The 27,248-nt window shown below is 45.4% G+C and overlaps 2 protein-coding genes across 2 annotated transcripts in view; one reads left to right on the forward strand and one right to left on the reverse strand.

The window, feature by feature from the left end:
- Positions 1-27,248, forward strand: part of LOC142214655 (NACHT, LRR and PYD domains-containing protein 12-like) — a gene marked incomplete at its 3' end in the record, with an annotated part of 792,298 nt that overhangs the window by 434,934 nt on the left and 330,116 nt on the right. The window lies entirely within an intron of this gene.
- LOC142213479 (NACHT, LRR and PYD domains-containing protein 3-like) overlaps positions 1-27,248 on the reverse strand; it is a 78,979-nt gene that overhangs the window by 8,703 nt on the left and 43,028 nt on the right. Inside the window, exons 6-12 of the mRNA XM_075281828.1 lie at positions 11,423-13,121; positions 10,690-10,757; positions 9,929-9,945; positions 9,147-9,202; positions 8,727-8,765; positions 8,630-8,632; positions 2,773-2,943 (exon numbers count right to left, since the gene is read on the reverse strand). Of these exons, the coding sequence (XP_075137929.1) occupies positions 2,773-2,943; positions 8,630-8,632; positions 8,727-8,765; positions 9,147-9,202; positions 9,929-9,945; positions 10,690-10,757; positions 11,423-13,121 (2,053 nt within the window). The remainder of the gene's footprint in view (positions 1-2,772; positions 2,944-8,629; positions 8,633-8,726; positions 8,766-9,146; positions 9,203-9,928; positions 9,946-10,689; positions 10,758-11,422; positions 13,122-27,248) is intronic.

Here is a 27,248-nt window from a genome sequence, read left to right on the forward strand (position 1 = left end):
GGAGATCCTTGTGGGGGAGGGGGATAACCTTATATTTTATTCTATAATGAATAGGCAGCCAATGTAACGACTGGCACAGACCCGAGGCATCACTGTAGTGACCAGCACAGACCGGAGGCCTCGCTGTAGTGACCGGTACAGACCGGAGGCCTTGCTGTAGTGACCAGCACAGACCGGAGGCCTCACTGTAGTGACCGGCACAGACCGGAGGCCTCGCTGTAGTGACCGGCACAGACCGGAGGCCTCGATGTAGTGACCGGCACAGACCGGAGGCATCGCTGTAGTGACCGGCACAGACCGGAGGCCTCGCTGTAGTGACCGGCAGAGACCGGAGACCTCTCTGTAGTGACCGGCACAGACCAGAGGCATCGCTGTAGTGACCGGCACAGACCGGAGGCCTCGCTGTAGTGACCGGCAGAGACCGGAGACCTCTCTGTAGTGACCGGCACAGACCAGAGGCATCGCTGTAGTGACCGACACAGACCGGAGGCCTCGCTGTAGTGACCGGCACAGACCGGAGGCCTCGCTGTAGTGACCGGCACAGACCGGAGGCCTCGCTGTAGCGTCTCGCCTGATAGATGAGCCTGGCCGCTGCATTCAGAATAGATTGTAGAGGGGAGAGTTTAGTGAGGGGAAGACCGATTAGTAAGGAGTTACAGTAGTCAAGGCGAGAATGAATCAGAGAGACAATAAGTGTCTTTAGTGTATCTCTGGTGAGGAAAGGGCGTATTCTGGAGATGTTTTTGAGGTGGAGGTGACATGAACGTGCGAGTGATTCAATATGTGGGGTGAAGGAAAGGTCTGCGTCACACATGACCCCGAGGCAGCGGGCCTGCTGCCTAGGAGTTATAGTAAGGCCTGAAACTACAATGGATATATCAGGGACAGATCTATTAGATGGTGGAAACAGTAGTAGTTCAGTCTTAGAGAAATTTAGTTTCAGATAGAGTGAGGACATGATATTAGAGACAGCAGAGAGACAGTCACTGGTGTTCTGTATGAGTGCAGGGGTGATGTCACAGGAAGATGTGTATAATTGGGTGTCATCAGCATAAAGATGGTACCTGAAGCCAAATCTGGCGATGGTTTGTCCAATGGGGGCTGTGTAGAGAGAAAAGAGGAGGGGGCCTAGGACCGAGCCCTGAGGAACCCCAACAGCAAGGGAAAGAGGGGAGGAAACAGAGCCCGCAAATGATACACTGAAAGTGCGGTCTGAGAGATAAGAGGAGAACCAGGAGAGCGCAGTGTCCATGAGGCTGACTGAGCGGAGCATAGTGAGGAGGAGATGATGGTCAACAGTGTCAAAAGCTGCAGAGAGGTCCAGAAGAATAAGATGGAGAAGTCTCCATTGGATTTAGCCATTAGTAGATCATTGGAGACTTTTGTGAGATCCGTTTCAGTAGAGTGCAGAGCGCGGAAACCAGATTGTAAGGGGTCAAGCAGAGAGTTAGCAGAGAGATAGCGGATTAGACGAGAATAGACCAGGCGTTCCAAGAGTTTAGAGATGAAGGGGAGGTTAGAGATGGGTCGATAGTTAGCAGCACAGGATGGGTCCAGGGAGGGTTTTTTCAATAGCGGGGTTATAACAGCATGCTTGAAGGAGGATGGGAAGATTCCAGAAGAGAGAGAGAGGTTAAATATTTTAGTAAGGTAAGTAGTGACAGCAGGCGATAGAGACTGGAGAAGGTGTGAGGGGAAGGGGTCACTACTGCAGGTTGTAGGCGAGATGAACAAAGTAACTGGGAGACTTCCTCTTCTGTAACAGGTTCAATAGATGAGAATGGTCTGAAGTGCGGCTGGTGATGGGATCAGTACTATGGTAGGTGATGGGGATCAGTACTATGGTAGGTGAGGGGATCAGTACTATGGTAGATGAGGGGGGATCAGTACTATGGTAGGTGAGGGGGGATCAGTACTATGGTAGGTGAGGAGATCAGTACTATGGTAGGTGAGGGGATCACTACTATGGTAGGTGATGGGATCAATGCCACCTGGGGCTTGGGCAGTAATTTCCTGATGGATCTTATCAATTTTATCATGGAAATAATTGGCCAGGTCATCAGCACTAAGGTCTGTGAATGGCGTCTGCACCTTGGGTGTGAGTAAGGAGTGAAAAGTTTCAAAAAGCCTTTTAGGGTTGCTGGAGAGAGAAGAGATGAGGGCAGTGAAATAGTCTTGTTTGGCAAGGTGAAGGGCAGAACTATATGTTTGTAGCCCTTACTGTTGTATTCCAGTAGAAAATGGAGTAGTTGCTTTGGATCAAGCAGTGATGAGTAACACGTCTACCCCGACAATTCGCACTATTCAGCTTAAATCCAGCTCGTAACAAATCTATAGTTTTTTTTTTTTTTTTTTTTAAATTATAATATAGATTGTGAACCCCACATAGAGCTCACAATGTACATTTTCCCTATCAGTATGTTTTTGGAATATGGGATGGAAATCCATGCAAACATGGGGAGAACATACAAACTCCTTGAAGATGGTTTTATGCCCTTGGTGGGATTTAAACACCGGGACTCCAGCGCTGCAAGGCTGCAGTGCTAACCACTGAGCCACCGTGTGGCTCTAGTATTAACCTTCAGTAGGATTGTATGTGTTTTTAATGAAGTCATAAGTTATCATGCAATGGAATATGTACAATGTGTAATGTAGTTTAGGCTGGCTGGTATTTGTAGTCCCACCTCTGTCCACCAGTCACTTGTCCTCATCAGCCTATACATAGAAAATGGAGCAGGAAGAATTTATAGCTTGTCTCATCTGTACACTCACTCTAATTCCTGTATCCTGCAGGCTGGTCTGGACAGAGCAGTCATCAAGTCCCTGAAGTGAGGACCAGACAGACGGTTATAGGACAGGTCAAGTATCTTCAGGGACTGGTTATTCCTTAATACAGAGGCCAACTGGGTGCAGCAAGTGTCTGGTAGATTATTCTCAGCCAAACTGTAAGAATAAGTAGAGGAGATGTCGGTGATGTATCAGAAGCTGTATCACACAGGATAGGATTAGATACACAGCTCAGTATACAGTATCACACAGGATAGGATTAGATACACAGCTCAGTATACAGTATCACACAGGATAGGATTAGATACAGCTCAGTATACAGTATCACACAGGATAGGATTAGGTACACAGCTCAGTATACTGTATCACACATGACAGGATTAGATACACAGCTCAGTATACAGTATCACACAGGATAGGATTAGATACACAGCTCAGTATACAGTATCACATGGGATAGGATTAGATATGTAAGGGGCTTATGGAATAACTGTGTCATTTGTCTGATCTTCTGCTGCCATCTACTGCCGAAAGACTAAATTGCAGGGCAAAGCTATTCATAAAAGAACCCCCCTACAGCTCAGAGAAAAATGGTATGTTCCAGGGAGGAAAAGTGTGTGAATACAGGAAGCTGCAGGCAGAAGGAGATACATGTCATGCTGAGAGGACCTGCTGCAGGTTGCTGTGCCCAGTAAGGACTTTCCTTTGATAAACAAGGACCCTGAGAGACTTCAGTATTCCTGCCTTGTGTCAGCCTGTAAACAGAGGTACATGGGAGTGTGAGTAGTGTTGGGGGAATCATAATACCCCAGAGATATGCTGTCTGTAAAGGAAAATTGATTAACAGGCCAAGATTGGCTACACCCATCTTTTAGCCTGAAGAATCATGAAGACACATGGTGGTAGTGTATCAAAATGGATTCTGCTTTAATGGTGGCTAGAACAAAGTATATATCACATGGCATAGACAGAACAGGATTGGCTAGTATAATTAGCCTAACATCTATTGGTGGAGAAGTAGCCCCCCACAGTAGTGAGGGCCCATACAGCTTGGTCAAGCTTTAAAGCAGCCTTGTGTGCTGGAAGATAAAGCAGGCCCCTGCCTGGTAGATTGATACGGTGCACCGTGTTACTGACTTACTTTAAGAGAGGTCTCTCCTAGTCAATGCATGCAGGTTCTGACTAAGGACACTAGAGGGGTAACTACCACAAGCTGTTGTGTGCACTGTCATATTGAAGTTATACATTTTGCTTAGCTACTGTATACTTATTTCTTACCTTCTCTCCCGTTCTCATCCCCCTCCCCTCCTTTCTTTATTAAACTGTTTTATATTGTTGTTCCGTGGCTCCGTGCAGTTACTGCGTATATCATCACCTGCTTCCCATTATATTTCTGGCATAGTCGGCAGGATACGCAGTCTGTATTGAGGCATGGAAGGACAGGGGAATGCTGCAGATGGGAATGCACCAGTGCAACCAGATGGGGGAATACCAGTGAGACCTTTATCCCTGGGTGCAATGTTGATTCATATATCAAAATTTAAAGGAGATGATATACCTCTGCATGACTGGGCACAGCGTATGAAAGGCATGTTAAAGGTGGCAGGAGTAACTACAGAAAATGAAGGTGAAATATTGCTGATGGCCCTAGAGGGGCATGCTCAAGATACTGTATTGCTGCATCCTGAGAGTGAAAGGAGGACACTGGAGCAGGTGGTGAAGATTCTTGAGAGTGTGTATGGTGGGAGACCAGATGATTGGTGATTTGCAGGCACAATTATTTCATAGATTACAATGTGTGGAGGAAGGGTTGCCACAGTATGCCAATGCACTTCAGAGAATTATGAGGCGAATTCTTGCCGCAGAGCCAGAGCTATCACAAACTCCCAGATATGCCGATCGCACCCTGCAAGATCAATATATTAAAGGACTATACAATCCGCTGATTAAAAGCGCCCTCTGGGAACGAATCAGAGTAGAGAAAAAACTAACTTTCCAAGAGATATTAGAAGAGGCAGTCTCACGCACGCAGGCTGAAGACCATGACCCACCGAATAGATGGAGCGAGGTCCGGACGCATAGGGTAGTCCCGAGTTAGGGGCCCAGAGAGCCAAGTCGGCTGGAAAAACAAGTAGATCTTCTGCAAGAGACCGTATTAGCCCTTCAAGAGGAGCTGAAGCTTCTGCAAATACAAGCCAGAACGCCAATGACCAAAGTGGTAGCAACTAGACCAGCGGCCGCGCAGCCAAACGCTCGCATAGCATCAGACCAAGAAAAGAGAGACCGGTTTGATCGAAGGCGACAGAGACCCGCCAGAGAATATAAGTGTTGGGACTGTAGAAGGTGGGGCCACGTGGCAAGTCGCTGCCCTGAGAAGAGCGAACCACAGGGGACTCAGATGTTAAACTAGAACCTCACTCCATAGTTGGGCGTATGGCGGGAGGACAAACGGACAGTATGGGAGATAAATGCCCTGAAGATATAGTTGCAAACACCCCAACGATTATGGCTGAATTTGAAGGAAAGAAAGTGAAATGCCTGCTAGATACGGGGTCTCAGGTGACCACGATGACAGAAAAATTCTTTTATCAACACTTTGGACGGACCTGTCAGGATACAGAGTCGCCGCGGTCTCCTTGCTGCGCGGCGTCTCCCTGGGAGACGTGTTAGGAGTTCTATTGGGTGTGCTTAGGTCAGTAAGGGTTAATCTTTTCCTGGCCTTCAGTCTCCATGCCATTAGCCATCAGGTGTGTTCTCTGCTGCTATTTAAACCCCACCCAGGCATGGATCCTTGCCAGCCATTCACTTTGTGGTTCCTGGTTCCTCTGCTCAGTCTGATTCCCTGTCTGTTTGTATTCAGACTGTTCTCTTGGTTTATTTACCCGGCTTGTATTTTTGACTATCCCTTGTCTTTTGATTTGGCACCTTTATTATATCTCCTGGCTTGACCTCTTGCTCGTCTGACCTCGCCTTCTCTTCTGTGTCTTGCTGGGACTTGTGGTCCTCCCTGGTTCCATTAGGTTTAGTCTTTTGTTTTGCATTGCAGTTACACTGTGCTTTCTGTTTAGGTGTGACCCCGTGACTCCAGTCCCTAGGACTTTCAGGGCCTCCTCTCCCCTTATCCTAGTCGCCGGATAGAAGCGTAAGGAGTCGTGGTAGGCGCACTTCAATTAGGAAGTGCATTGGTCTGCCTCATCTCAGATATTACAGCATAGTTATAGCTGCAGGGCCTGCGACCCCTTTTGTCATTAGTTGCACAGTGTTGCTTTCCCAGCTGTGTCACTTTGCACTGCCTGACCCTGACTCCAATCCTTACAGGACCATGTCCATTGACAAGAGAGCCCATATCAAGCTGATGGCTGCTAACAATCTACCTATTCCAGTAGTGGGAGTCGTGTGGATGGCGGTGCATGCTTGTAGCCAAGACTTAGGCCAGAAGGGGATTATATTAACGGAACAGTACAACAGGGTGGTGCCAGCCATCATGGGCATGAATATTTTGAAGGAGCTGGATCAGCTGCTTTTCAACAAAGAAGGACCTGATTACTGGAAGCAGACCGCTACCGACAGACTCACGCAGAAAGTTTTCCAGCACTTTATCCGCACCAGCGGTTTGAGGAGGAATGGTGGGAATCGATATCCAGTAGGAAAGATCCGCGTAGCAAGGCGGACCAAAATAACTTTACCACCAAATCGAGAGACTGTCCTCACGTTACCACTTGGGGTGCACCGGAAGCTAGATGGTATTGAAGTTTTGGTGGAGCCCATATTCCTCGAAGAGGATAGAGTTGATCCATTGGTGGTACAAACTTTAGCCACGGCGAGAGATGGAAGAGTCCCCTTGCGGTGTGTGAATACAAGTGATCAAGCCCTCACGCTCACACCGGGTGTCGTCTTGGGGCATGTTTATTTGGCACCTGAAGAAGTAGCAAGTACCGAAACAATTGAGCTGAAACCAATAGAGGGAGAAGCCTGGGCCTTGTCCGTATCCCTTGAAGAAAGAGAGGATCCCACTGAACAGTGGAACAGCCGCATTATCCTAGAACAGATGGGAGCAGACCTCACACCCTTTACTCCCATAGAGGCCAAAACTATAGAAAATTTTATCTGGGAAAATCAGGCCACATTTTCTCGACACGAGGAGGACTTCGGTTGTACCGACAAAATTCAACATGAGATACCCACCAGGAGGCTCCCCCTACAGAGAGAGATATCGACAGATACCCCCAAAGTACTATCAAGAAGTAAAGGAATTGCTTGCGCAGATGCTGAAGAGCGGGGTGATACGAGAAAGTCAGAGCCCTTGGGCTGCCCCATTGTGCTGGTTAAGAAAAAGGATGGGTCCACTCGATTTTGTGTTGATTACCGCAAACTGAACAGTTGTACAATTCGAGATTCTTATCCTTTGCCCCGTATAGAGGAGTCACTGACCGCCTTGGGAAAAGCCCGTTACTTCTCCTCTCTGGACTTGGCCAGTGGGTATTGGCAGGTCCCTGTGGCAGAGAAAGACAAAGCCAAGACTGTATTCATTGTGCCCATGGGGCTCTTTGAATTCAACCGAATGCCATTTGGACTGAGTAATGCCCCGGGGACCTTTCAGCGCCTCATGGAAAGCTGTCTAGGAGACATGAACTTTGAAGCTACATTGATATATCTGGATGATATTGTGGTGTATTCTGCAAACTTTACACAACATCTAGACCAGTTAGGCCAAGTGTTCCGACGGCTGCAGGGATATGGCCTTAAACTCAAGCCTAAGAAGTGTTGAATCTTTCAGAGAGAAAACGAATATCTGTGGCACAAAGTGTCTGAAGCCGGAATACAACTTTCAGATGACAAAATGAGAGCAGTGCAACAGTGGCCCACGCCGACCACATTGAGGGAAGTTCGTGCATTCTTTGGGCTAGCGGGTCATTATCACCACTTTATCAAGCACTTTGCGAAGTTGGCAGAACCCTTGCACGAATTACTCAGAGGGACTGAGAGAGGGCCGAAAACACAAAGGATCAACTGGGGACCTTGACAAGCGGAAGCTATGGACAAAATAAAAGCCTTGACCAGCGCCCCTATCCTCACATATGCAGACTACAATCTTCCCTTCCGGTTATATACCAAAGCGAGCCTTTATGGACTAGGCGCAGTACTGTCACAAGTACAACAGGGCGTTGAACGTGTAATTGCTTATGGCAGCTGTACGTTACGAGAAACACAACGTAATCCTGTGAATTACAGCTCTTTTCACTTGGAACTGCTGGCGTTAGTGTGGGCAATCACTGAAAGGTTTGCCGAGTACCTCGCTGGAGCCCGGATTGAAGTATACACGGACAACAACCCCCTGGCACACATCGCCACTGCCAAGTTGGGGGCCATGGAGCAAAGGTGGATAATACGTTTATCCATGTACAGTACCGCTCAAAACATGAGAACCAAAATGCTGACGCGCTCTCTCGAGTCACCTCAGAGGTTCCTGTGGGGGAAATAGATGAACAATTGGAAGAAGAGGAAATTCCAGATTTCCGCAAGTTCACCTCAAAGGTTGTAGAGGCTCGGATTTTGGAAATAACAACAGGAACATCTTCACGGTTACTGGGCCAATCCAGAGAAGAATGGATCAAAGTGCAGTCTTCTGACCCAGAGTTAATCAGGGTAAGGGAATGGGTGACTCAACAGAGGAAACCAAGCAAAAAGGTACGGGAAGAATTAACGCATGAGACCCTCCAGATTCTGAGCCAGTGGGAGAAGTTGTCTATGCAAGAGGGGCTGCTGTATCGCAAAATGTACTTAGCGGCTGAGCTAGAGGAGCGATGGCAGGTGGTGATACCGCAGAAAATGGCATTACCACTGGCTCAAGAAGCTCATGAGAAGGGGGCCCACTTTGGACCGGATAAGACATACCAATGGCTGCAAAGGATAGTATAATGTCCACAACTTCTCCGGACAGTAGAAAAAGCCTGCAAGCCTGTGAGCTAAGCAAGTCCCTGACACAGAGAGCGCCAACGCAAACCATTGTTACTAAGGAACCATTGGAAGTGCTTGTGATTGACTATCTGAAGGTTGGACATTCACATCGGGGCTATCAGTACTGTCTTGTGATGACGGATCATTTCACCAAGTTTGTAGTGGTGACGCCCACCAAAGATCAAATGGCTGCATCAGCTGCGCAAGCCATCAGTGAAAACTTTATCCAAGTATATGGCTGTCCCAAACAAATACACTCTGATCAAGGGGCCTGCTTTCAGGGCAGTGTCATGAGGGAGCTGCAGAGAATCTATGGCATGCAAAGGTCAAAAACCACTCCTTACCATCCACAAGGAAACGGAGCCTGTGAATGGTTCAACTCTATTACAGATGCTACGCACATTAGAAGATGATCGTAAGAGCCACTGGCCCAATTATGTAGCAGAATTGGTGTGGACTTACAATAATCGCATTCAAAAACATTTATGTTTTGTTGTTTGGAAGAACTGGGAGTGGCATCGAGGAGTTGAACCTGACTCCCCCTGTGGATAGTGAAAGTCAGAGTATGGGGTCCTGGGTAGACTGCCATCGCAGATGACTGGAGACTGTACATCGCATTGTCACCAAGCAACTACAGGAAAAGACACACCCACCACAAAAACCTGCACAAGAGGGTTAAGTTCCAACCGGGTGACAAGGTTCTAGTTGCTGAGAAGCGTCCACAACATAAGTTGAGTGAGTGCTGGGAAGTAGAACCCTACATTGTAGTCCAGAGAACCGTCCCCCATGGACCAGTTTAAGAAGTGAAAAATGAGCGAGGGGACCGTACTCGCATTCTCCACCAAAATATGCTAAGGCCCTGTTATTCTGAGGCAAGACCGACTGAAAGAAAACCTGAGAGCACGCCTGCATCTCTATGTGTCCCCACTGAGGGGGGCTTTGAAGACGAAGAATGGTGGCAGCCTCCAACCAACCCAGCCGACTGGGAAGCATCGCCTGACAGAGAACCAGAAGATGTAAACCTTGAAGACAGCCTCGTTCCTCCATCTAATCCAGATGCAGGTGCCACCCCTGCAGAAGATGATCTGACCTTTGCCAGAGCCAGCAATAAGAATGCTGTGACCTCTGATATGGCTCAGACCATGAGAGAAGTGGCCATGGCTCCACGTAGAACTGAGAGGGCCAATGCTGGTATTCCCCCTGAAAGGTACTTGGCAGATGAATTTGTGTACACTGTTAATAGGGTTGCTTACAAAGTATTGACCCCCAAACGCCAGGTTAGGAGGCCGAGCAGAGGGTATCACACAGGATAGGATTAGATACACAGCTCTGTATACAGTATCACACAGGATAGGATTAGATACACAGCTCAGTATACAGTATCACACAGGATAGGATTAGATACACAGCTCAGTATACAGTATCACACAGGATAGGATTAGATATGTAAGGGACTTATGGAATAACTGTCATTTGTCTGATCTTCTGCTGCCATCTACTGCCGAAAGACTAAATTGCAGGGTAAAGCTATTCACAAAAGAACCCCCCTACAGCTCAGAGAAAAATGGTATGTTCCAGGGAGGAAAAGCGTGCGAATACAGGAAGCTGCAGGCAGAAGGAGACACATATCATGCTGAGAGGACCTGCTGCAGGGGTGCTGTGCCCAGTAAGGACTTTCCTTTGATAAACAAGGGCCCTGAGAGACTTCACTATTCCTGCCTTGTGTCAGCCTGTAAACAGAGGTACATGGGAGTGTGAGTAGAGTGAGGGCCCATACAGCTCAGTCAAGCTTTAAAGCAGCTTAGTGTGCTGGAAGATAAAGCAGGCCCCTGCCTGGAAGATAAAAGATAAAGCAGGCTCCTGCCTGGTAGATTGATACGGTGCACTGTGTTACTGACTTACCTTAAGAGAGGCCTCTCCTAGCCAATGCATGCAGGTTCTAACTAAGGACACTAGAAAGGTAACTGCCACAAGCTGTTGTGTGCACTGTCATATTGAAGTTATACGTTTTGCTTAGCTACTGTATACTTATTTCTTACCTGCTCTCCCGCTCTCATCCCCCTCCCCTCCTTTCTTTATTAAACTGTTTTATATTGTTGTTCCGTGCAGTTACTGCGTATATTATCACCTGCTTCCCATTACAGATACACAGCTCAGTATACAGTATCACACAGGATAGGATTAGATACACAGCTCAGTATACAGTATCACACAGGGTAGGATTAGATACACAGCCCAGTATACAGTATCACACAGGAGAGGATTAGATACACAGCTCAGTATACAGTATCACACATGATAGGATTAGATACACAGCTCAGTATACAGTATCACACAGGATAGGATTAGATACACAGCTCAGTATACAGTATCACACAGGATAGGATTAGATTCATAGCTCAGTGTACAGTATCACACATGATCACATACTGTGTATGGAGGACTCCATAGTGGCATATTTAGAGGAAACAGACTTCTGAAGGGGACACAAAGACCAGAGGGGAGACAGAGGTCCTGGAGGGACAGAGGTGTATGGAATGGACGGAGGGGTCTGGCAGAAAGTTATAACACTAATAAGGTGGGACTAAAGTTTTCCCATTATTTATATACACAGCAGTGTATCAGATGTTTGTCAGAACCTTAATACCACAGATAGATAAAATATAATAGTATTTACCTCAGATTCTGCAGGTTACGTAACTCTGGTACAAGTCTCTCTAATCCTTCAGAGTTTAAGGAACATCCCAATAGATCGAGTTCTTCTATATGTGTGCAGGTTTCCATGATGAATGCTAACACTGTGCAGTCTAGAGCGGACATGTGAATACCAGAAAGGTTCAATCTTCTTAGTGATTGTAATGATTCCAGCACTAGAGCCTTATTCCGGGTCTCAAACAGATAGAAGAATGTCCTGAGAAGACATCGCTTCTTGTCCTCACTTTCCATCAGCCCCTGTTCTTCTAGAATGAAGTTCTTCAGCCAAGTGATGACATCTCTGGAGGCCTGAGCTGCTTGTTTGTCCAGGTATCCAGTTAGTATTGACCTGGTGGTGCCGTCTGATAGACCACACAGGAAACGGAGGAATATCTCACCACGTCCATCAGGATAGGATTTGGCTTTCTCTAGTGATTTCTGTAACTTCTCAGGAGAATAATCAGTATAATGGACCAAGGCAGAGAAGAATTCCTGAACAGTGAGATGTAAGAAGGAATAGGTCACAGGTTCCTCCGATTCCATCAGAAAACTTGATAAGAGCTTTGACTTATGGTCCACAAAGAAAAAATCCAGATCTTGTTCCTCAAAAATAATACTACGATTCATGACTCCATGTTGTGCCATCCATCCGATGGACTGCAGGATCTTCTGAGCGTCACTTTTCTCCAGGCTGTGATTGGACAGAATGTTGGCGACAAATATGGCAAAGAGTTGTGTCACTGTTCTGGGTAATAATGTCACCTGCTGGTCACTACTTGTGGTCTGGAAGCTCCTGGATAATACAGTACAGATGATCCAGCAGTAGGACGGGAGGTAACAGAACGTGTACAAGGTGGCATTCTGCTTCACATAAGTAAAAGCCTTCTCTGACAGTTCAGGGTTGGAGAAGAAATTCTCAAAGTAAATCTGTCGTTCTTCTGGAAGAAACCCAGTGATTTCTACTATTCTCTGGAAAACTCTACAATCAATTGATGCCAGTCTGGTTGGGCGACTGGTCATTAGGACAGAACAACCAGTAAGAAGAGACTTTCTCACCAAACTATCCACAATCTGACCACAATGTTCAGGCTGTTTAGGATGAGAGCACAAGTGACGTGATGTGAAATCCATTGTATGATTGCTTTCATCTAATCCATCAAATATAAAGAGCAGTTTCTCTGGATCTTGTAAGATGTTCTCCAGCTGCTCCTCCAGATATGAGTACTGGTGAAGGATCATGGTCTCCAGACTAACCTTATCTAGTCTGTTCAGTTCTCGGAATTTGAAGAAAAAGACAAAAGAGAATCTTTGATAGAGATCGCCCTTCACCCAGTCATAGACAAACTTCTGCATCAGTGTGGTCTTCCCTACACCGGGCACTCCGCTCACCATTACCATATGTGGTACAAGTCTGGATTGGTGGCACCAACGGAATATCTTGTTGGGGGAAATTCGCTGTAATTCACTTTGTTTTCCCTTTAAATATTCCTCATGTCTTACCCCGGTCTCTATGAGCTCATTCTCAGAACGTTTCCTAAAGTGATCAGTGGAGACAATGATGAGGTTCACATAACGCGTAGAGAAGGAGAAACTTTCCTCTCCCTGGTCACATCTTGGAGGTTTGTGCTCTATAAGGTTCTCAGTTTTCCTATATAAATGTTTCTTGTGACAGTTCTGGATGTCTGTAGAAAATAAGAAAATAAAAGTAGAAGATAAGAGACTGGAGAAAACATTTAGCAGGAATGACATTTAGTAAGTTCTGTACGTTTCCATCTCCTCTTGGCCGTGTCTGTTTTTTCTCTATATATAACAGTTCTGTAATATAAGTATACAGATTGTATACACAATAACTATGGCCCCCACTGCTTGTACTGTACAGGGCTTTCTACATGTAGTCACAGATACAATATTGCTGTAATCTTACTGAGTCAATATCCTCAGTGCAGGGGGAACCCCAAGGCTCTCTGCTGCCTGAGGCGAACTATAGAAAGGCAGCCTGCCCTCCCAAGAAAAAAAAGATACCACCCAGCTCTCTTTGGTTGCGTGATGGGGATCCCCCTAACTAGGACAGGCCTCCCATTGGCAGATCAAAAAATCCCTTACTTAGCCCCCAAATAGTATAACACCCCCCTATTTTTTGTCCCCCACATGACATACAACCCTCTTTTTTGACCCAACACATGTTGCATGAACCCCTTTTTTCTGGTCCCTCACATAGTATAAGACCCCCTTTGTTAGGGAACCCTGGAACGGGGACACAAGAGACAGTGAGCCCTAAGCTGAAGCCCCCCGCTTTCCCTTCCTATTGCCAGGCCCTATCCTAGTTAATAGGCGACAACCACGAGGACAATCCCTCCCTGAATATGTGACACACAAAACACAGACAAGACGAACAACAACAATGGGAAGTCAACTTAGCCAAGGGTCAGTAACAGTCGGGCAATACAGTACCAAATCGGAGTCCAAGAAGAGAAGTCAGTGAGGAAAGCCAAAGGTCAAGTATAATAGAGTAATCAAAAACAGCGAAAGTCAGAGCAGGTATGCGCACGGCAATAACAAGCACTGGTGTGAATGGGAACCAAGGCTAAATAGGGAGGAAGAACCCGCCCATGGAGTTCACAGAAAGGCAGCTTTCAATCACAGGGCAAGGTCAGATTAACCACTTAATGGACAGAGGCAACCTTGGCAGAAGACGGGTGTGGTGCAAATCCAATTAAGGACTAGAGCACACAGTGCAACTAAAAACTTTAAGCAGATTCTCAAACTGCACACGCCTCCTGCGCCGCAGCATGCGAGCAGAGGGTGGTGCAGTGACCCGAACAGGCAGAGATGTTACACCCTTTTTATGCTTTTTATGTTCCACCACAACATATGACCCTTTTCTTATGCCACCTTCACAATCGGACCACTTTTTTTGCCTCCCACAAAGTATCTGACCCTTTGCATTGGCCCCTACACAGTATCTGACCCCTTTTTTAGGCCCTCACCAGTATATGAACCCTTTTATTTACCCTCCCCACAGCATATGATCCCCCTATTTATGGCCCTCGCACAGTATACACAGTATATGACTGTGAAGGATCGGGCCGCTTCGCCCTGGCCACCGGCCCCAAGGTGCAAGGATTTCACCTCCACCTCAGCCATACGACCCAGTCGCTAGCACAACTGGCCTTGCCACGGGCAAAACTGCAACCACCTTCTTACCTTTACCGGCTCTCCTCACCGCGAGGAGAGCCCCTGGGTTCATATAGGATAATACAAAACGAGCTTTCTAAAGTTTTTATGTTTATTAACCCATGAGAGTCGATACTAGACAACTGACATACATAGATATATATATATATATATATATATATATATATATATATACCAACCAAGAACCCAGCCCGTCCTCTGCAGGACAGCTCATTACAAGGTTTACACACTGAAGATGAAATCACTAACTATCAGTAGTTGGAACATACAAGGGCTGAACGCCTCAGCCTTTGGATCTAAATCAAAAGATCCAGACTTCATAGACAGACTAAAAAACATAGACATTCAAATCCTCCTAGAGACATGGACCCGGGCAGATGACGAGTCCCTAACACCCATGGGCTACAAGGAACTCTCAGTGCCCGCCCAGAAAAATAAGACCACCAAACATGGCCGCCACTCAGGAGGCATACTAATATGGTACAAGGAGGAGCTCAAAGAACACGTAAAAGCTACCAAACGTGGAACTAATCACATATGGATAAAAATAAGCAGCTCCATCCTCAGCGGCCAGCAGGACATCTATCTCTGTGCAGTATATATGCCCCCACCAGGGTCCCCCTACCACGACCCCGACACTTACGAGGTCCTACAAAGGGAAGCTGTCCACTTCCAACCCAAAGGCAGAGTACTAATATGCGGAGACCTGAATGCAAGGACAGGCACAGAGTTAGACTACCTGCCTCCTGACGACAACCCACATACGCACGGTAGTGAGATCCACCACCCAGAACCCACACAGACAAGAAGAAACAGCCAAGACAGAATTGTCAACAAGAGTGGGAGACAACTGCTGAACATGTGCCGAAGCCTAGGACTGTACATAATAAACGGACGTACCACAGGCGATCCCAGAGGACGCTTCACACTAAACTCTCAAGTGGGCAACAGCGTGGTGGACTATGCCATTACAGACGCAGACCTGTCAGACATTGAAGACTTCACAATCGCACCTGACTCCCATCTATCAGACCACAACCAGATCCTACTATACATGAGAACCAGGAACAAAGCACCCACACATGAGCCCCAACAGTCCGGCCTCTACAACCTACCAAGACATTTCAAATGGGCCAACCACCAGGCCATAGAATATAGCAACGCAACCAACCGACCCGAAATCAAGACACTGCTCACAAACTTCCATACAAACAACTATCAGCCAGACCAACAGGGAGTCACCAGAGCTGTGAAGGATCTCAAGTACATCCTACAGACCACAGCAGAACTAGCAGGCCTGAAACGAACCAAACCCATAAGACAAACCAACAAACAGTCCCACAAATGGTTCGACAGCGACTGCAAAGCACTACGCCATACCCTAAGAACAGCCTCCAACCAAAAACACAGGGACCCCAACAACAAGGAGGTGAGGGAAGCCTACAGCAATCTATGCAAGCAATACAAGGGCACCCTCAGAGAGAAGAAACAGAGATACCTCTCCCACAAAATTGAGCAACTAGAGGACTCCCTCCAGGACAGCTCATTCTGGGAGACCTGGCACCACATGGGCACAAAGCCCAAGAAAAACTCTCTCCACATCCAAAATGGCAAAATCTGGCTCAACTACTTCAGAGGTCTCTACAAAAACATCCCAGAAGAAGAACTAACTCCAGAACAGCAACAGATAATCACCAAACTGAGGGACATGGAGAAAGTCATCAAAGACTTCCAGAACCCTCTGGACTCGCCAATCACCATAAAAGATATACAGGAAAGAATTGCCCTGCTGAAAGGCAAAAAGGCCAGTGGCCCTGACGGCATCCTACCAGAGATGATCAAATACAGCCCTCCAGCAATACACGCGGCACTGGCAAAGCTATTCACCCTCGTGCTCAATGCTGGACACTTCCCCGAAGACTGGAACAAAGGGCTCATAACCCCCATCTACAAGAATGGGGACCAATATGACCCCAACAACTACAGAGGGATCTGCGTCAGCAGCACGCTGGGGAAACTGTTCAACAGCATCATCAATAACAGAATCCTCACCTTCCTCACACAACACGGGGTCCTCAGCAAGAGCCAAGCAGGGTTCATGCCAAACCACCGCACCACAGACCATATCTACACCCTGCACAGCCTCATCAAGACGCACGTCCACAACACCAGAAGAGGCAAGATATTCGCCTGCTTCGTGGACTTTAAGAAGGCGTTTGATTCAGTATGGCACCCAGGCCTACTTCTAAAACTCCTAGAGAGTGGAATAGGAGGAAGAACGTACGACGTCATCAAGAGCTCCTACACCGGAAACCAGTGCAGTGTGAAGGTGAATGGGAAAAGGACAGCATACTTCCAACAGGCCCGAGGGGTCAGACAAGGCTGTAGCCTGAGCCCAACGCTCTTCAACATCTATATCAATGAACTGGCTACAGCCCTGGAGGCCTCACCAACCCCAGGCCTCACCCTGAACAATCGAGAGGTGAAGTTCCTGCTATACGCCGATGACCTCCTACTCCTGGCCCCCACCGAGAAAGACCTCCAAGAAAGCCTGTCAGTGCTGGAAAAATTCAGCACCACATGGGCCCTACCCATCAACCAGAAGAAGACCAAAATCATGGTATTCCAGAAGAAGGGCCACAATAAAGCCTCCACCACCTCACAATTCACACTGAACGGCTCCACACTGGAGAAAACCAACAGCTACACCTACCTGGGGCTGGAGCTCAGCCAATCAGGAAGCTTCAAAGCAGCAATAGAAACCCTGAAAGCAAAAGCCTGCAGAACCTTCTACGCCATCAGAAGACAACTGTACCACCTCAAACCACCGGTGAGGGTCTGGATGAAGATATTTGACGCTGTCATCTCCCCGATCCTTCTCTATGGCAGTGAGGTTTGGGGCCCAGCCACCTACCCAGACCAGTCAAGGTGGGATTCCAGCCCAACAGAGAACTTCCACCTGGAGTTCTGCAAATACCTGCTACATGTCCATCGCAACACCACCAACATAGCCTGCAGGGCAGAGCTAGGCAGACTCCCCCTATGGCTCACCATACAGAAGAGGGCGCTAGCTTTCCAGGCACACATCCAGGGGAGCAAGCCCGACTCCTACCACCACCAAGCATGGCTAAGCCACCTGAGCAAACCAGACATTCAACAACCAAACAGCAGCCAACCACCAAACCAAAAACTCCAACAGATGATAACCAAGGCCGAAATAAAGGCGACCACAGAGGCAAACAGAGAGCGGTACATTGAAGAATGGAGAAACGAAATAAATAACTCCAAGAAACTCACCGTGTACCAATCCCTACAAAGGGACTACACCATGGCCACCTACCTGGAGAGAATACGCCACCCCAAGCACAGACAGACCCTGAGCCGATACAGACTGAGCGCCCACAACCTAGAGATAGAGACGGGGCGATACAGACAGACGTACAAGCCACGGGAGAAGAGACTGTGCCAGCACTGTGACCAGGGGGCCCTAGAAGACGAGACCCACTTCCTGCTACACTGCACCAAATACTCAGCTATGAGGGCCGTCTACTACCAAAGACTCTCTGCCCACATCCCAGACTTCATATCTGCAGACGAGAAGAGGAAACTCTACATCCTACTGGGAGAAGAAGAGGCCACTGTGGAGATCGCTGCCCAATACGTGTCCAGCTGTCACCAAACAAGAGGAAGATGAGACTCCATGGACTGTTATATTTATCCCAAAACACCCGCCCCACCCACCCCCACCCCCACCCCCACCTCCCCATATAGCAGTCACCAACGAAGAGGAAGATGAGACTCCATGGACTGTTATAACCGAAACCCCCCCCCCCCCCCATACCCACCACCCACCCAACCCAACTCCCCCCCTCACCCACCCACTTTACTAGCTTTGGCAATGCCAAATACCTATTCGGACGTGCCAATAAAGCATTTTTTTGATTTTTTGATTTTTTGATTTGATTTTTGCTAGCGGATACAAGCTTATATTGTTACAGAAAGGTATGATACAATACAGTAAGATAAAAAGAATAAAAGATTATAAACAGAAGTATACCCAGTTGGGTCTCTGGAGTTCCGTCTCATGAGTTCAAGGGCACAGTCCTTTAGAGTCCATAAGTAGTCCACAGATTGTTGGTGACATGGCATTTCCCCATCCAATACTGGCCACAGCCCCATCACATAGCCATCTACGGCAAACTAGAATGCATGGCTTCTCTGGCCCCAGCGCATGGCAAGAGATAACAGTCCAATAGTATCCATAGGAGTGGAACACTCAGCCCCACCACATAACATATGACAATAGTGAGAGTTTTTAGTCCATACCGGTATATCAGTCCATCATCAGAGTCCATAAGCAAATGGTCTTCCCGACCATTTGCCCCCCCCCCCCCCCCCCCATTTGCAGCAGACACTGAAGAATGCTGGGATGTTGTACGTAGCATCCTGATGTTCTTTAGCAATGTGACGTAAGTGTAGTGCCGCCTAGAGGTGGCAGAGCAGGGCGGCCAAAAGAGTAAAAATTATCAGCTGCATTTTGTAATAACTAGAGATGAGCGAACAGTAAAATATTCGAGGTTCGTTATTCGTTACTATAACCCCATTATAGTCTATGGGAGAAAATGCTTTGTTTCAGGGGATCCCACCATTCGACTCAGGAGGGTCACCAAGTCCACTATCACACCGTAGCAAATGATGCCAACACCTCTGCAATGCAACTGGGACAGCAGGGGAAGCATGTCTGGGGGCATTTAACACACCAAAGTCGCTCTATTACGCCACTATCACAGCCTAACAACTACACACTTTCCACACTCACTACAACCTCTATCAAAGTGGGAAAATACCTGGAAACCTTCTTTACTCCCCAAATGGATGGACACAAACCCCAATTTAAGCTCAACAAACATTAACAAGCACCCCTTTAAATCACGTTGCCCATGACAACCACAGATGGTATAGGCAATGGGAAATCCTTCAGTCCCCACCCTCAACTGTCATTGTGGATGTGTGTGATGTGGTGAGACCTTCGAAAATTCACTTTTCTAGCCCTTAACAGGAGCCCTTCCAAATTAAATTACAGGCCCTTAAGCTGAGCTCCCAGCAGAGATTGAGGCCCTTCAGGTGACTTCAGCCTCTACCTGCAGAGTTTTAGGCCCTTTAACTTAGTTCAGCCTTGCACCAGCAGAGATTTTTTGGCCCTTTGGATGAGTTGAGCCTTTAAAAAGCAGTGCTTTTGGCCCTTGGAGTGAGTAGAGACTCTAACCAGCAGAGTTTGGGGGAATCAGGGTGGATTGACATTAACCAGCAGAGTTGGGGGTATCAGGGTGGCTTGATCCTAGTAGGATCAGAATTGTGCAGCGCTGATGGAGGAGTATGAGGAGGAGGAGGAATTGGAGAGGGTAAGTACACACATGAAACTTCATGTCGGGGTGCTTGACACCAGTGGGCATGAAAATAGTGGGTCTATCCAGTGGCTATTCATTTTTATGAGCGTCAGCCAGTCAGCTGACAGCCAGCTGCGCTTATCCGTAATTATGCCACCAGCAGCACTGAAGACCCTTGCGGAAAACACGCTGGCAGCAGGGCAGGAAAGGAACTCCAATGCGTACAGCGCAAGTTCCAGCCACAAATCCAAGTTGGAGACTCAATAAATGTAGGGCATAGAGGGATCGGAGAGGACAGGGCTGGTGTCGGCCAGGTACTCCTGCAACATGCGCCTATACTTATCCCTCCTGGTGTTGTCAGATCTGAGATCATGAATCAATATTTTTATACTTTTATATTATACATGTTGTGTGTTACAAATACTAATTTTTCCTTGCTGCTAAAGAAATCAGCTTTGGAACAAGGAGTGTATCTAAGATGGCGCCGACTCCCTGGTTTGCTGAATTCCTTAGATTGTAACCAAGACTACAACATGCTATGCGTCAAGGTCAAGAGCCAATCAAGAGTGTGCAGTTCTGGGACGTCAGAAGAATTTCATGTTATAATATGCATTAACCCTTTCCTTTCCTGTATAACTATGTGTGACGTGAAATAAAGGCAGTTCAGTGCTAGCCCGGAGGCAATATAGCATAAGCTAAAGTTCTGAAACAGATTGAGTCTGATTCATTTCTTAAAGCAACGGTGCACACTTGCTAATACTAATTTGGATCTGACTGATTGACCCGGTGTTGTTGATTAAGACCCTGACAAGTGGCGCCTAACGTGGGGCTATCACGAGGAAACCAGGGGAGGGCTCGCTGACCTGCATAGGCCGCCGCACTGAACTCCGCCATTTCCTGAGGAGGGTCCGGAACCTCAACCGATCACGGTAAGTTTACTCATATTTTATATGTGTTCACTTGCCTGTGAATCGAGAGGACATGAATAACCCCCATGATTTAATTGTGAGAAAAGAAGGCAAACAGCATGTTAAGACAATGAAAAGATTAATGGAATTTTAGTATGCCTTAGCAAGTGAGGTTGTAGTCAGTCCAATGGACAGCTGCCATCAGAGAGAACAGAGGCGTATTGGAAGACAATAGAATGTTACAAGGCACAGCATGGTTTACAGTTGTGTGTGCTATAGCAAATGAAGGATTTAAGAGGTTCTGAACACCTGTGGTAATTACAAAAATGAGGTTTGCTATGAAAATATTCAAAAAGTTGCATGAAAAAATATTAATGTGTAATTTTGGTGTCAGTACTAACTGCTATCTGTTTGAATTGTGTTGATATGATTCCCTGTATTTCTGTAGAGAATATTCAAAGCTTTAACTGACTGCCAAGAGCTTCAAGGACATTTCTATCTCATGGACTAAAGCGCAGAGGAGTCGAAACAGCACCAGAGCCTACAGTCTATATATCATATCAAAAGGAGTTATTTGGTACAAAAAAAGGGTTAACCTAAGTAACGTATAATGTTATGGGAATTTACTGTGTTGTCTGTTATTGTCACTTAAACTGTTGTATCCACAAAACAAAAACAAAGGTGATCGTGAAAAGTTTGAATCTTCACAGCGTGGGTATGGGAGGTCATGGAGGGGGAGAGGGCCCGCTCACCATCTGTCGCCTCGGCAAGCTACAAGTTGGGGTTTTATCCCAAGTTGAAATTTTTGTGCAAGAGTTCAAGGAACAGAGAATATTCTCTATTTTTGTTTATGTATCTATGTGTTTATGTTTTACTTATGGGAATGGGAAATAATGAGATGAAACTTCTTCTTTGTGTCTTATCCCATAGTTATGTGTTGAAACTTCTGTTGGAACTTTATACCCAGTCATGTTATGCTAATTATTCTAACGTGTCTTCTTTTTGTCTAAGAATTTACCATTAGAGACCGGAATCCTTTCCTGAGCTGACTCAGATCACAGTAGTGAAGGAAAGTAAATCATCTGGTCTGTGCAGTATTTTAATCTTTGTATATTAATCTTTATAATTTGTATCATATCAAGTGTGCACAATATCACACTAGCTTCCAGTCTCTTCTTATGTAGTCACTGATCCGACATAGAATTGCCTTAGTAAAGCATTTGGTGTTGCCTTCTTTAAAGCCAACCCCTTGAGATAGTTGGGAAAACATATGGTATCAGAAGTGGGGTACGGTAGAGGCTTTTCTTGTTAAGACTGTGTTGTTAGCAACATTTTGACTTTAAAAGTAAAAATTTTAGGAAAATTCCAATAATCTGGAATTTTGAGACCTCCATCCAATAATCCGGAATATAGTGTGAAATTGTGTTAAACATGTATTTTGGTCGATGAGCGGTCACAATGTGTTAGATTATGTGAATCATGGAATGAACAGTTGAAGAATGTTGATGTAATGAAAAGATGCCAGAAAGTGGCAGGAAACAGGAGGTTTAGGTATGTTGCCTAAGTTTAGGATGTCAAAAAGATGGAACTTAGAATGCTGAAACATAAAGTGATGTGATAATATGCACATAATAGGATGGGTATCAGATTTTAGGTTGAAGCAAGTGAAAAGATTGTGCAAGAAAGTGAACATAGGTTGAGATAAGCTGATTGAAACCAGGATTGTCCCCCATTGTAGGAAAACCGTTATTGAAACTTAGAAACTCAGTAAGGTGTCCGAATTTGAAAGCGTGTATGTGTATGTTGATTGATAAAAAAAAAACGTAGCACAGATTATCTTTGTAATGACGTTTGGTTTTTAAACAAAAAAGAGGAAAATTATTTTGTTCTATACTAAGTGAATTAGAAGTCACTCCCATACCTGCTGTGTAATGTTCTGTGTGTATGATTTTGTTGTGTGACCAGGAGATTGATTTGATCCTTCAGTTGATGTTTCTGTTTTCTCTGCTGATATATATATATATATATATATATATATATATATATATATATATATATTCTGAATATGTACCTAACCTTATTGTGTTGATATTATGAGTTTAAGAAAAGTGTTTCTGTTTCTTTAAGAGAGATTGCTGAGGTCTGTAGTTCTACACAAGACACAGTTATGAGATACAGGGGGGGGGGGGGGATGTCCAGCCGCAGCTATTAGTGGGATAGGCAGCTATGTGAGCTGCAGCATGATAAGATAATACTGGATCTTCTTGTATTGTCTAGCCCTGACCTTGCAGAGTCTTTGTATATCTCTCTCACAGAACATGAAGTGACTTGGAAAGAAAAAAAAAGATAGGAAATCACAAGAGTCATTGTTAGTGAACATTGAAGTGTAGTAAAGTTCATAACTGCGAGGTCCCTTTGTTTGGTTAGCAATAGCTTCAAGGGGGAGTGAAGAAGACTAAGACAACTTAAGAAATTTTTTTTGCTAATATGAATCTATTGATAACTTTTTGATTGAGCTCTATTATAGATGGTCTTGGATTTGGGAAAGATGGTGGATCCTGCATCAGATATGCCACAGTCACCGTATATGAGGTAAACCGAGCATAAGGAGACCTATTATGGGACTCCACGGGTCTCAGCTGAACTTAAAGCCATCGCTTGAACATGGTACAATGTCTGAGGGTAGGTGTTTGATATAGTAGAATTATGGTCCGATCTGGAGGGCAAGAACTTTCTGTATGTTTAATGTTAAGCCTAAAAGGATTTCCAGGCTATTTAGGTAGTGATGGAGACCCTGCTGCTGCTCCCCACACAGGTGGGTATAGTCGAAAGTCAGGGCACACACCAAGGCTGATATGAAAGAAAGTAGAGGTAACATGTGGGCAGACACTGCCACTAAACCAGCTGCATAAGCCTAGGGGACATGTTTTACTGATAAGGGGTCACCATCCTAGACCCAAACCTTTTAGCTCTCTTTTCAGGTTTTACAAAACTGAGGCACCAAAAATGGTCCGGGAGGAAAGAAGGCAAGGATCACAGAGGATGTACAAGTCCTGGTGTCCGGTGGTAAGAGAGTATGTACTGAGAACATCGTTCCCACTTATCGCATAAGCAGCTTCTTACTAAGTGTACTGTTTAGTAGTAGCCATGTGTGACCTGGTGAGTGGAGGATGGGCAGCTGCAGGATTTAGCATCACTACAGTCAGAGATATATGGAGCCTGCATGGCATGTTTTTAAACACAAAGTAGGCCAAAAAGTAAGAAGTTTCTCAGAGCCAGGCCTGAAGCCCTTGTACCTGTTCCAGGGATTGCAGGTTAAGTATATGCGGTTACTAAAGGTGAGACGGTATAAGTATGTGCTTGTGTATATATTATCTCTCTTCAGGATGGATTGGGGCATATCTTGTGAAGAAAATCGTTACAAACAGGACTGCAGGTAGACGGCTACTGAAAGATGTAGTGTAAGTAAGATCCCCGAGACCATCAAAGTGATAATGGAACTTACCATATAGGTCATAAGAAAATGTATACTATGGGGACATAACAAGTGTATCTTACCCCCATACTGTTCCCAAAGTATTGAAAAGTCTTTATCACTTGTCACTTGTATTTGTATTTTCTGTAAGGTACATTCTTGACAGGAGAAATTAGCCTTAGCCCTAGATTTGGATTGTATTTTCACAATGTAGTCAGTAGTCTGATGTCCTGACTATGTGATGAATCCTCAAAAGCATATGATTAATGTATATTCTCGAGTTTTCTCCTTCCCTCCAGACTCTAAGTGGAAGGAACTTATAAACTAAACCCAAAGATTGGATGGTGATAAAGAAATATATGAGATTCAATGGTCACTTCCAGTTCCTGTTGATATCCAGTACAGCTGTGAGATTATAAGGAAAACCTTAAACCTTTGCCCGCTCGATAATGTTCTCAAAGACAAGCTGGACAATAAACCGTTAGAGGATACGGATCCCGAGACGAGAAGCCTAAAAGACTCTTGGATGAATCTGCATTTATGTTCCTGTTATGTTTTTATGCAATGTACAGACTGATCATGTGTATTGTAGAGAAATGTGCTATTTGTGAGAAAGAGGAATGAGTAGATATGACCCCTATTGAGGATATATATATTCAATTAAGTATTTAAAGGTAAAAACACCAAGAGTAAACCAAGAAGCTGTTATAACCCAAAGATGACTGATACATTTAGCCTCAGACATACAGAGTCTCCCTGCACATCACTGCTGGGATATATTTACTGGATTTTCTCCTTCAGCAAAATAGATTATAAATTTTATGTCCCAGCCTATAGTTATTACATTTATACTCTGATGAGAGGTCAAGTTATTAGAATGTCTTATTGTTCAGCAAGTTCTTCTCACAGCTTATTATCAAGGTCTCCTGATAAGATGTTCCGCTGTCCGTCTTACTCCCATACTCCCTTCATGTGAGGAACAAGATACAAGAGCAAGGCCTTATTGTGAAACATTCCAAGGTCTACTGACAATGAGCCAGTGTGCGGCTACACGCCCCTTACCACCCCCAGTGCTCAAGGAAGATGAAGAGAAATGTTGACCCAAATAGGGATTGCTATAGGATGTGTTCTTCTGATATGGACCCACTAGTGACAGAACCTGAAATTGATATGGAGACAATCAAGGTGTATGATGACGTGGCAGTTTCCCTCCCAGGGAATATGCGGACCTGCTGTAGGAACAGTTAGGATCTGACTTTCCTATGTGAAAGGCCTTTAAGTGGGAACCTATCCACAAGGGATAGGTTGTCACCCAGCGGGTGAAGAAGAGTGCAGCACATTGGAACAGATCAGCAGGTCCATAAAGATTAGGGGAAAAATAGTATTTAGGGGGGAATGTCAGATCTGAGATCATGAATCAATATTTTTATAGCAGTTTTCCAGAAAAAATAAAGCTGGTCCACACTCCTCCTTGAAGTTTTTCATAAAATTTAAGTTTTAATGCATCTTAATAAAAGCTAGAGCATACATAGTGAAAATGCTCTAGCTTTTATTAAGATGCATTAAAAGTTAAATTTTTTTTAATTCAAAGTTTATTGAACAAGAGCAAAGATAACAACAGATAGTATTGAAATCAAACTAGGGGAGAGGTGGAGGCGCAACTCACACCAACATCCCAAGCAGCAAGTAGCAAAGGAATCTGGAGTTCAATAAACATTTATAAAAAAATTTAAACAACAACAGACACATATCGACAAGAAGAAAGAAAAGAAGGGAAAAGGAGGGAGAAAAGAGACAAGAGGGAGAGACAAAAGGAAGAAGGGAGGGGAGGGAGGGGAAGGGGGGAATGGAAATCGTAGTGGTAGACCAAAATTTCACATTATACATTATACCAGACCGTAACATAATACCTCAGATTGTAATAGGCGCAAACAGGAAGGACCGCTACATCTATTGCTTGTGATGTATTAACGATTTTCTAACCAGGGAGACCAAACCTTCACAAAGACCTTATGATTTCTCTTGGTCCTACTCAGCATTTCCTCAAATCTCGCAATTTGATTGACTTTTGCAAGCCAGTGGGCAAAAACGGGCACTTGTGAAGATTTCCATAGTAAGGGAATTTGCAGTTTTGCGGCTGAAAGTAGGTGGTATACCAGAGTCTGTGCGTGTGGCTGGAGTCGTGGCACTGGAGTAAACAAAATAAGCATGGAAGGTGTAAGTTCAAAGGTGTCGAATCCAAGCGACTTGATCTTCGACTCCACAGCAGACCAATACTGCCGAATGGATGGGCAAGTCCACCAGATATGTAACAAAGTTCCACTAGCCCCACTGCACCGCCAACAGAGATCCGAGTCTAATAGGCCATGGGAATGCAACCAGGAGGGAGAACGGTACCACCGTGATAGCAATTTATAGTGGTTTTCTTGGAGCCTAACACATGTGGAAATCCCATGAGACCTGGCAAGAACCAGTTTCACCATGTCATCAGTAAGCGTAACACCTAAGTCCAATTCCCAGCTATTAATAAAGAAGCATTAAAAGTTAAATTTTATGAAAAACTTCAAGGAGGAGTGCGGACCAGCTTTATTTTTTCTGGAAAACTGCTATTGGATACTCGCCTACAGAGTCCGTAGGAATTGTGGTCATGCACCCAAGAGGAATCAACAAAGGAAGGGTGAGCTTAAAGTTTCAGATTGCAATATTTTTATACTTTTATATTATACATGTTGTTTGTTACTAATACTAATTTTTCCTTGCTACTAAAGAAATCAGCTTTGGAACAAAGAGTGTATCTACAGTGGGGCAAAAACGTATTTAGTCAGTCACCAATAGTGCAAGTTC

This window comes from Leptodactylus fuscus, chromosome 7 (assembly GCF_031893055.1).
Source record: "Leptodactylus fuscus isolate aLepFus1 chromosome 7, aLepFus1.hap2, whole genome shotgun sequence".
NCBI classification, from domain to species: Eukaryota; Metazoa; Chordata; class Amphibia; order Anura; family Leptodactylidae; genus Leptodactylus; species Leptodactylus fuscus.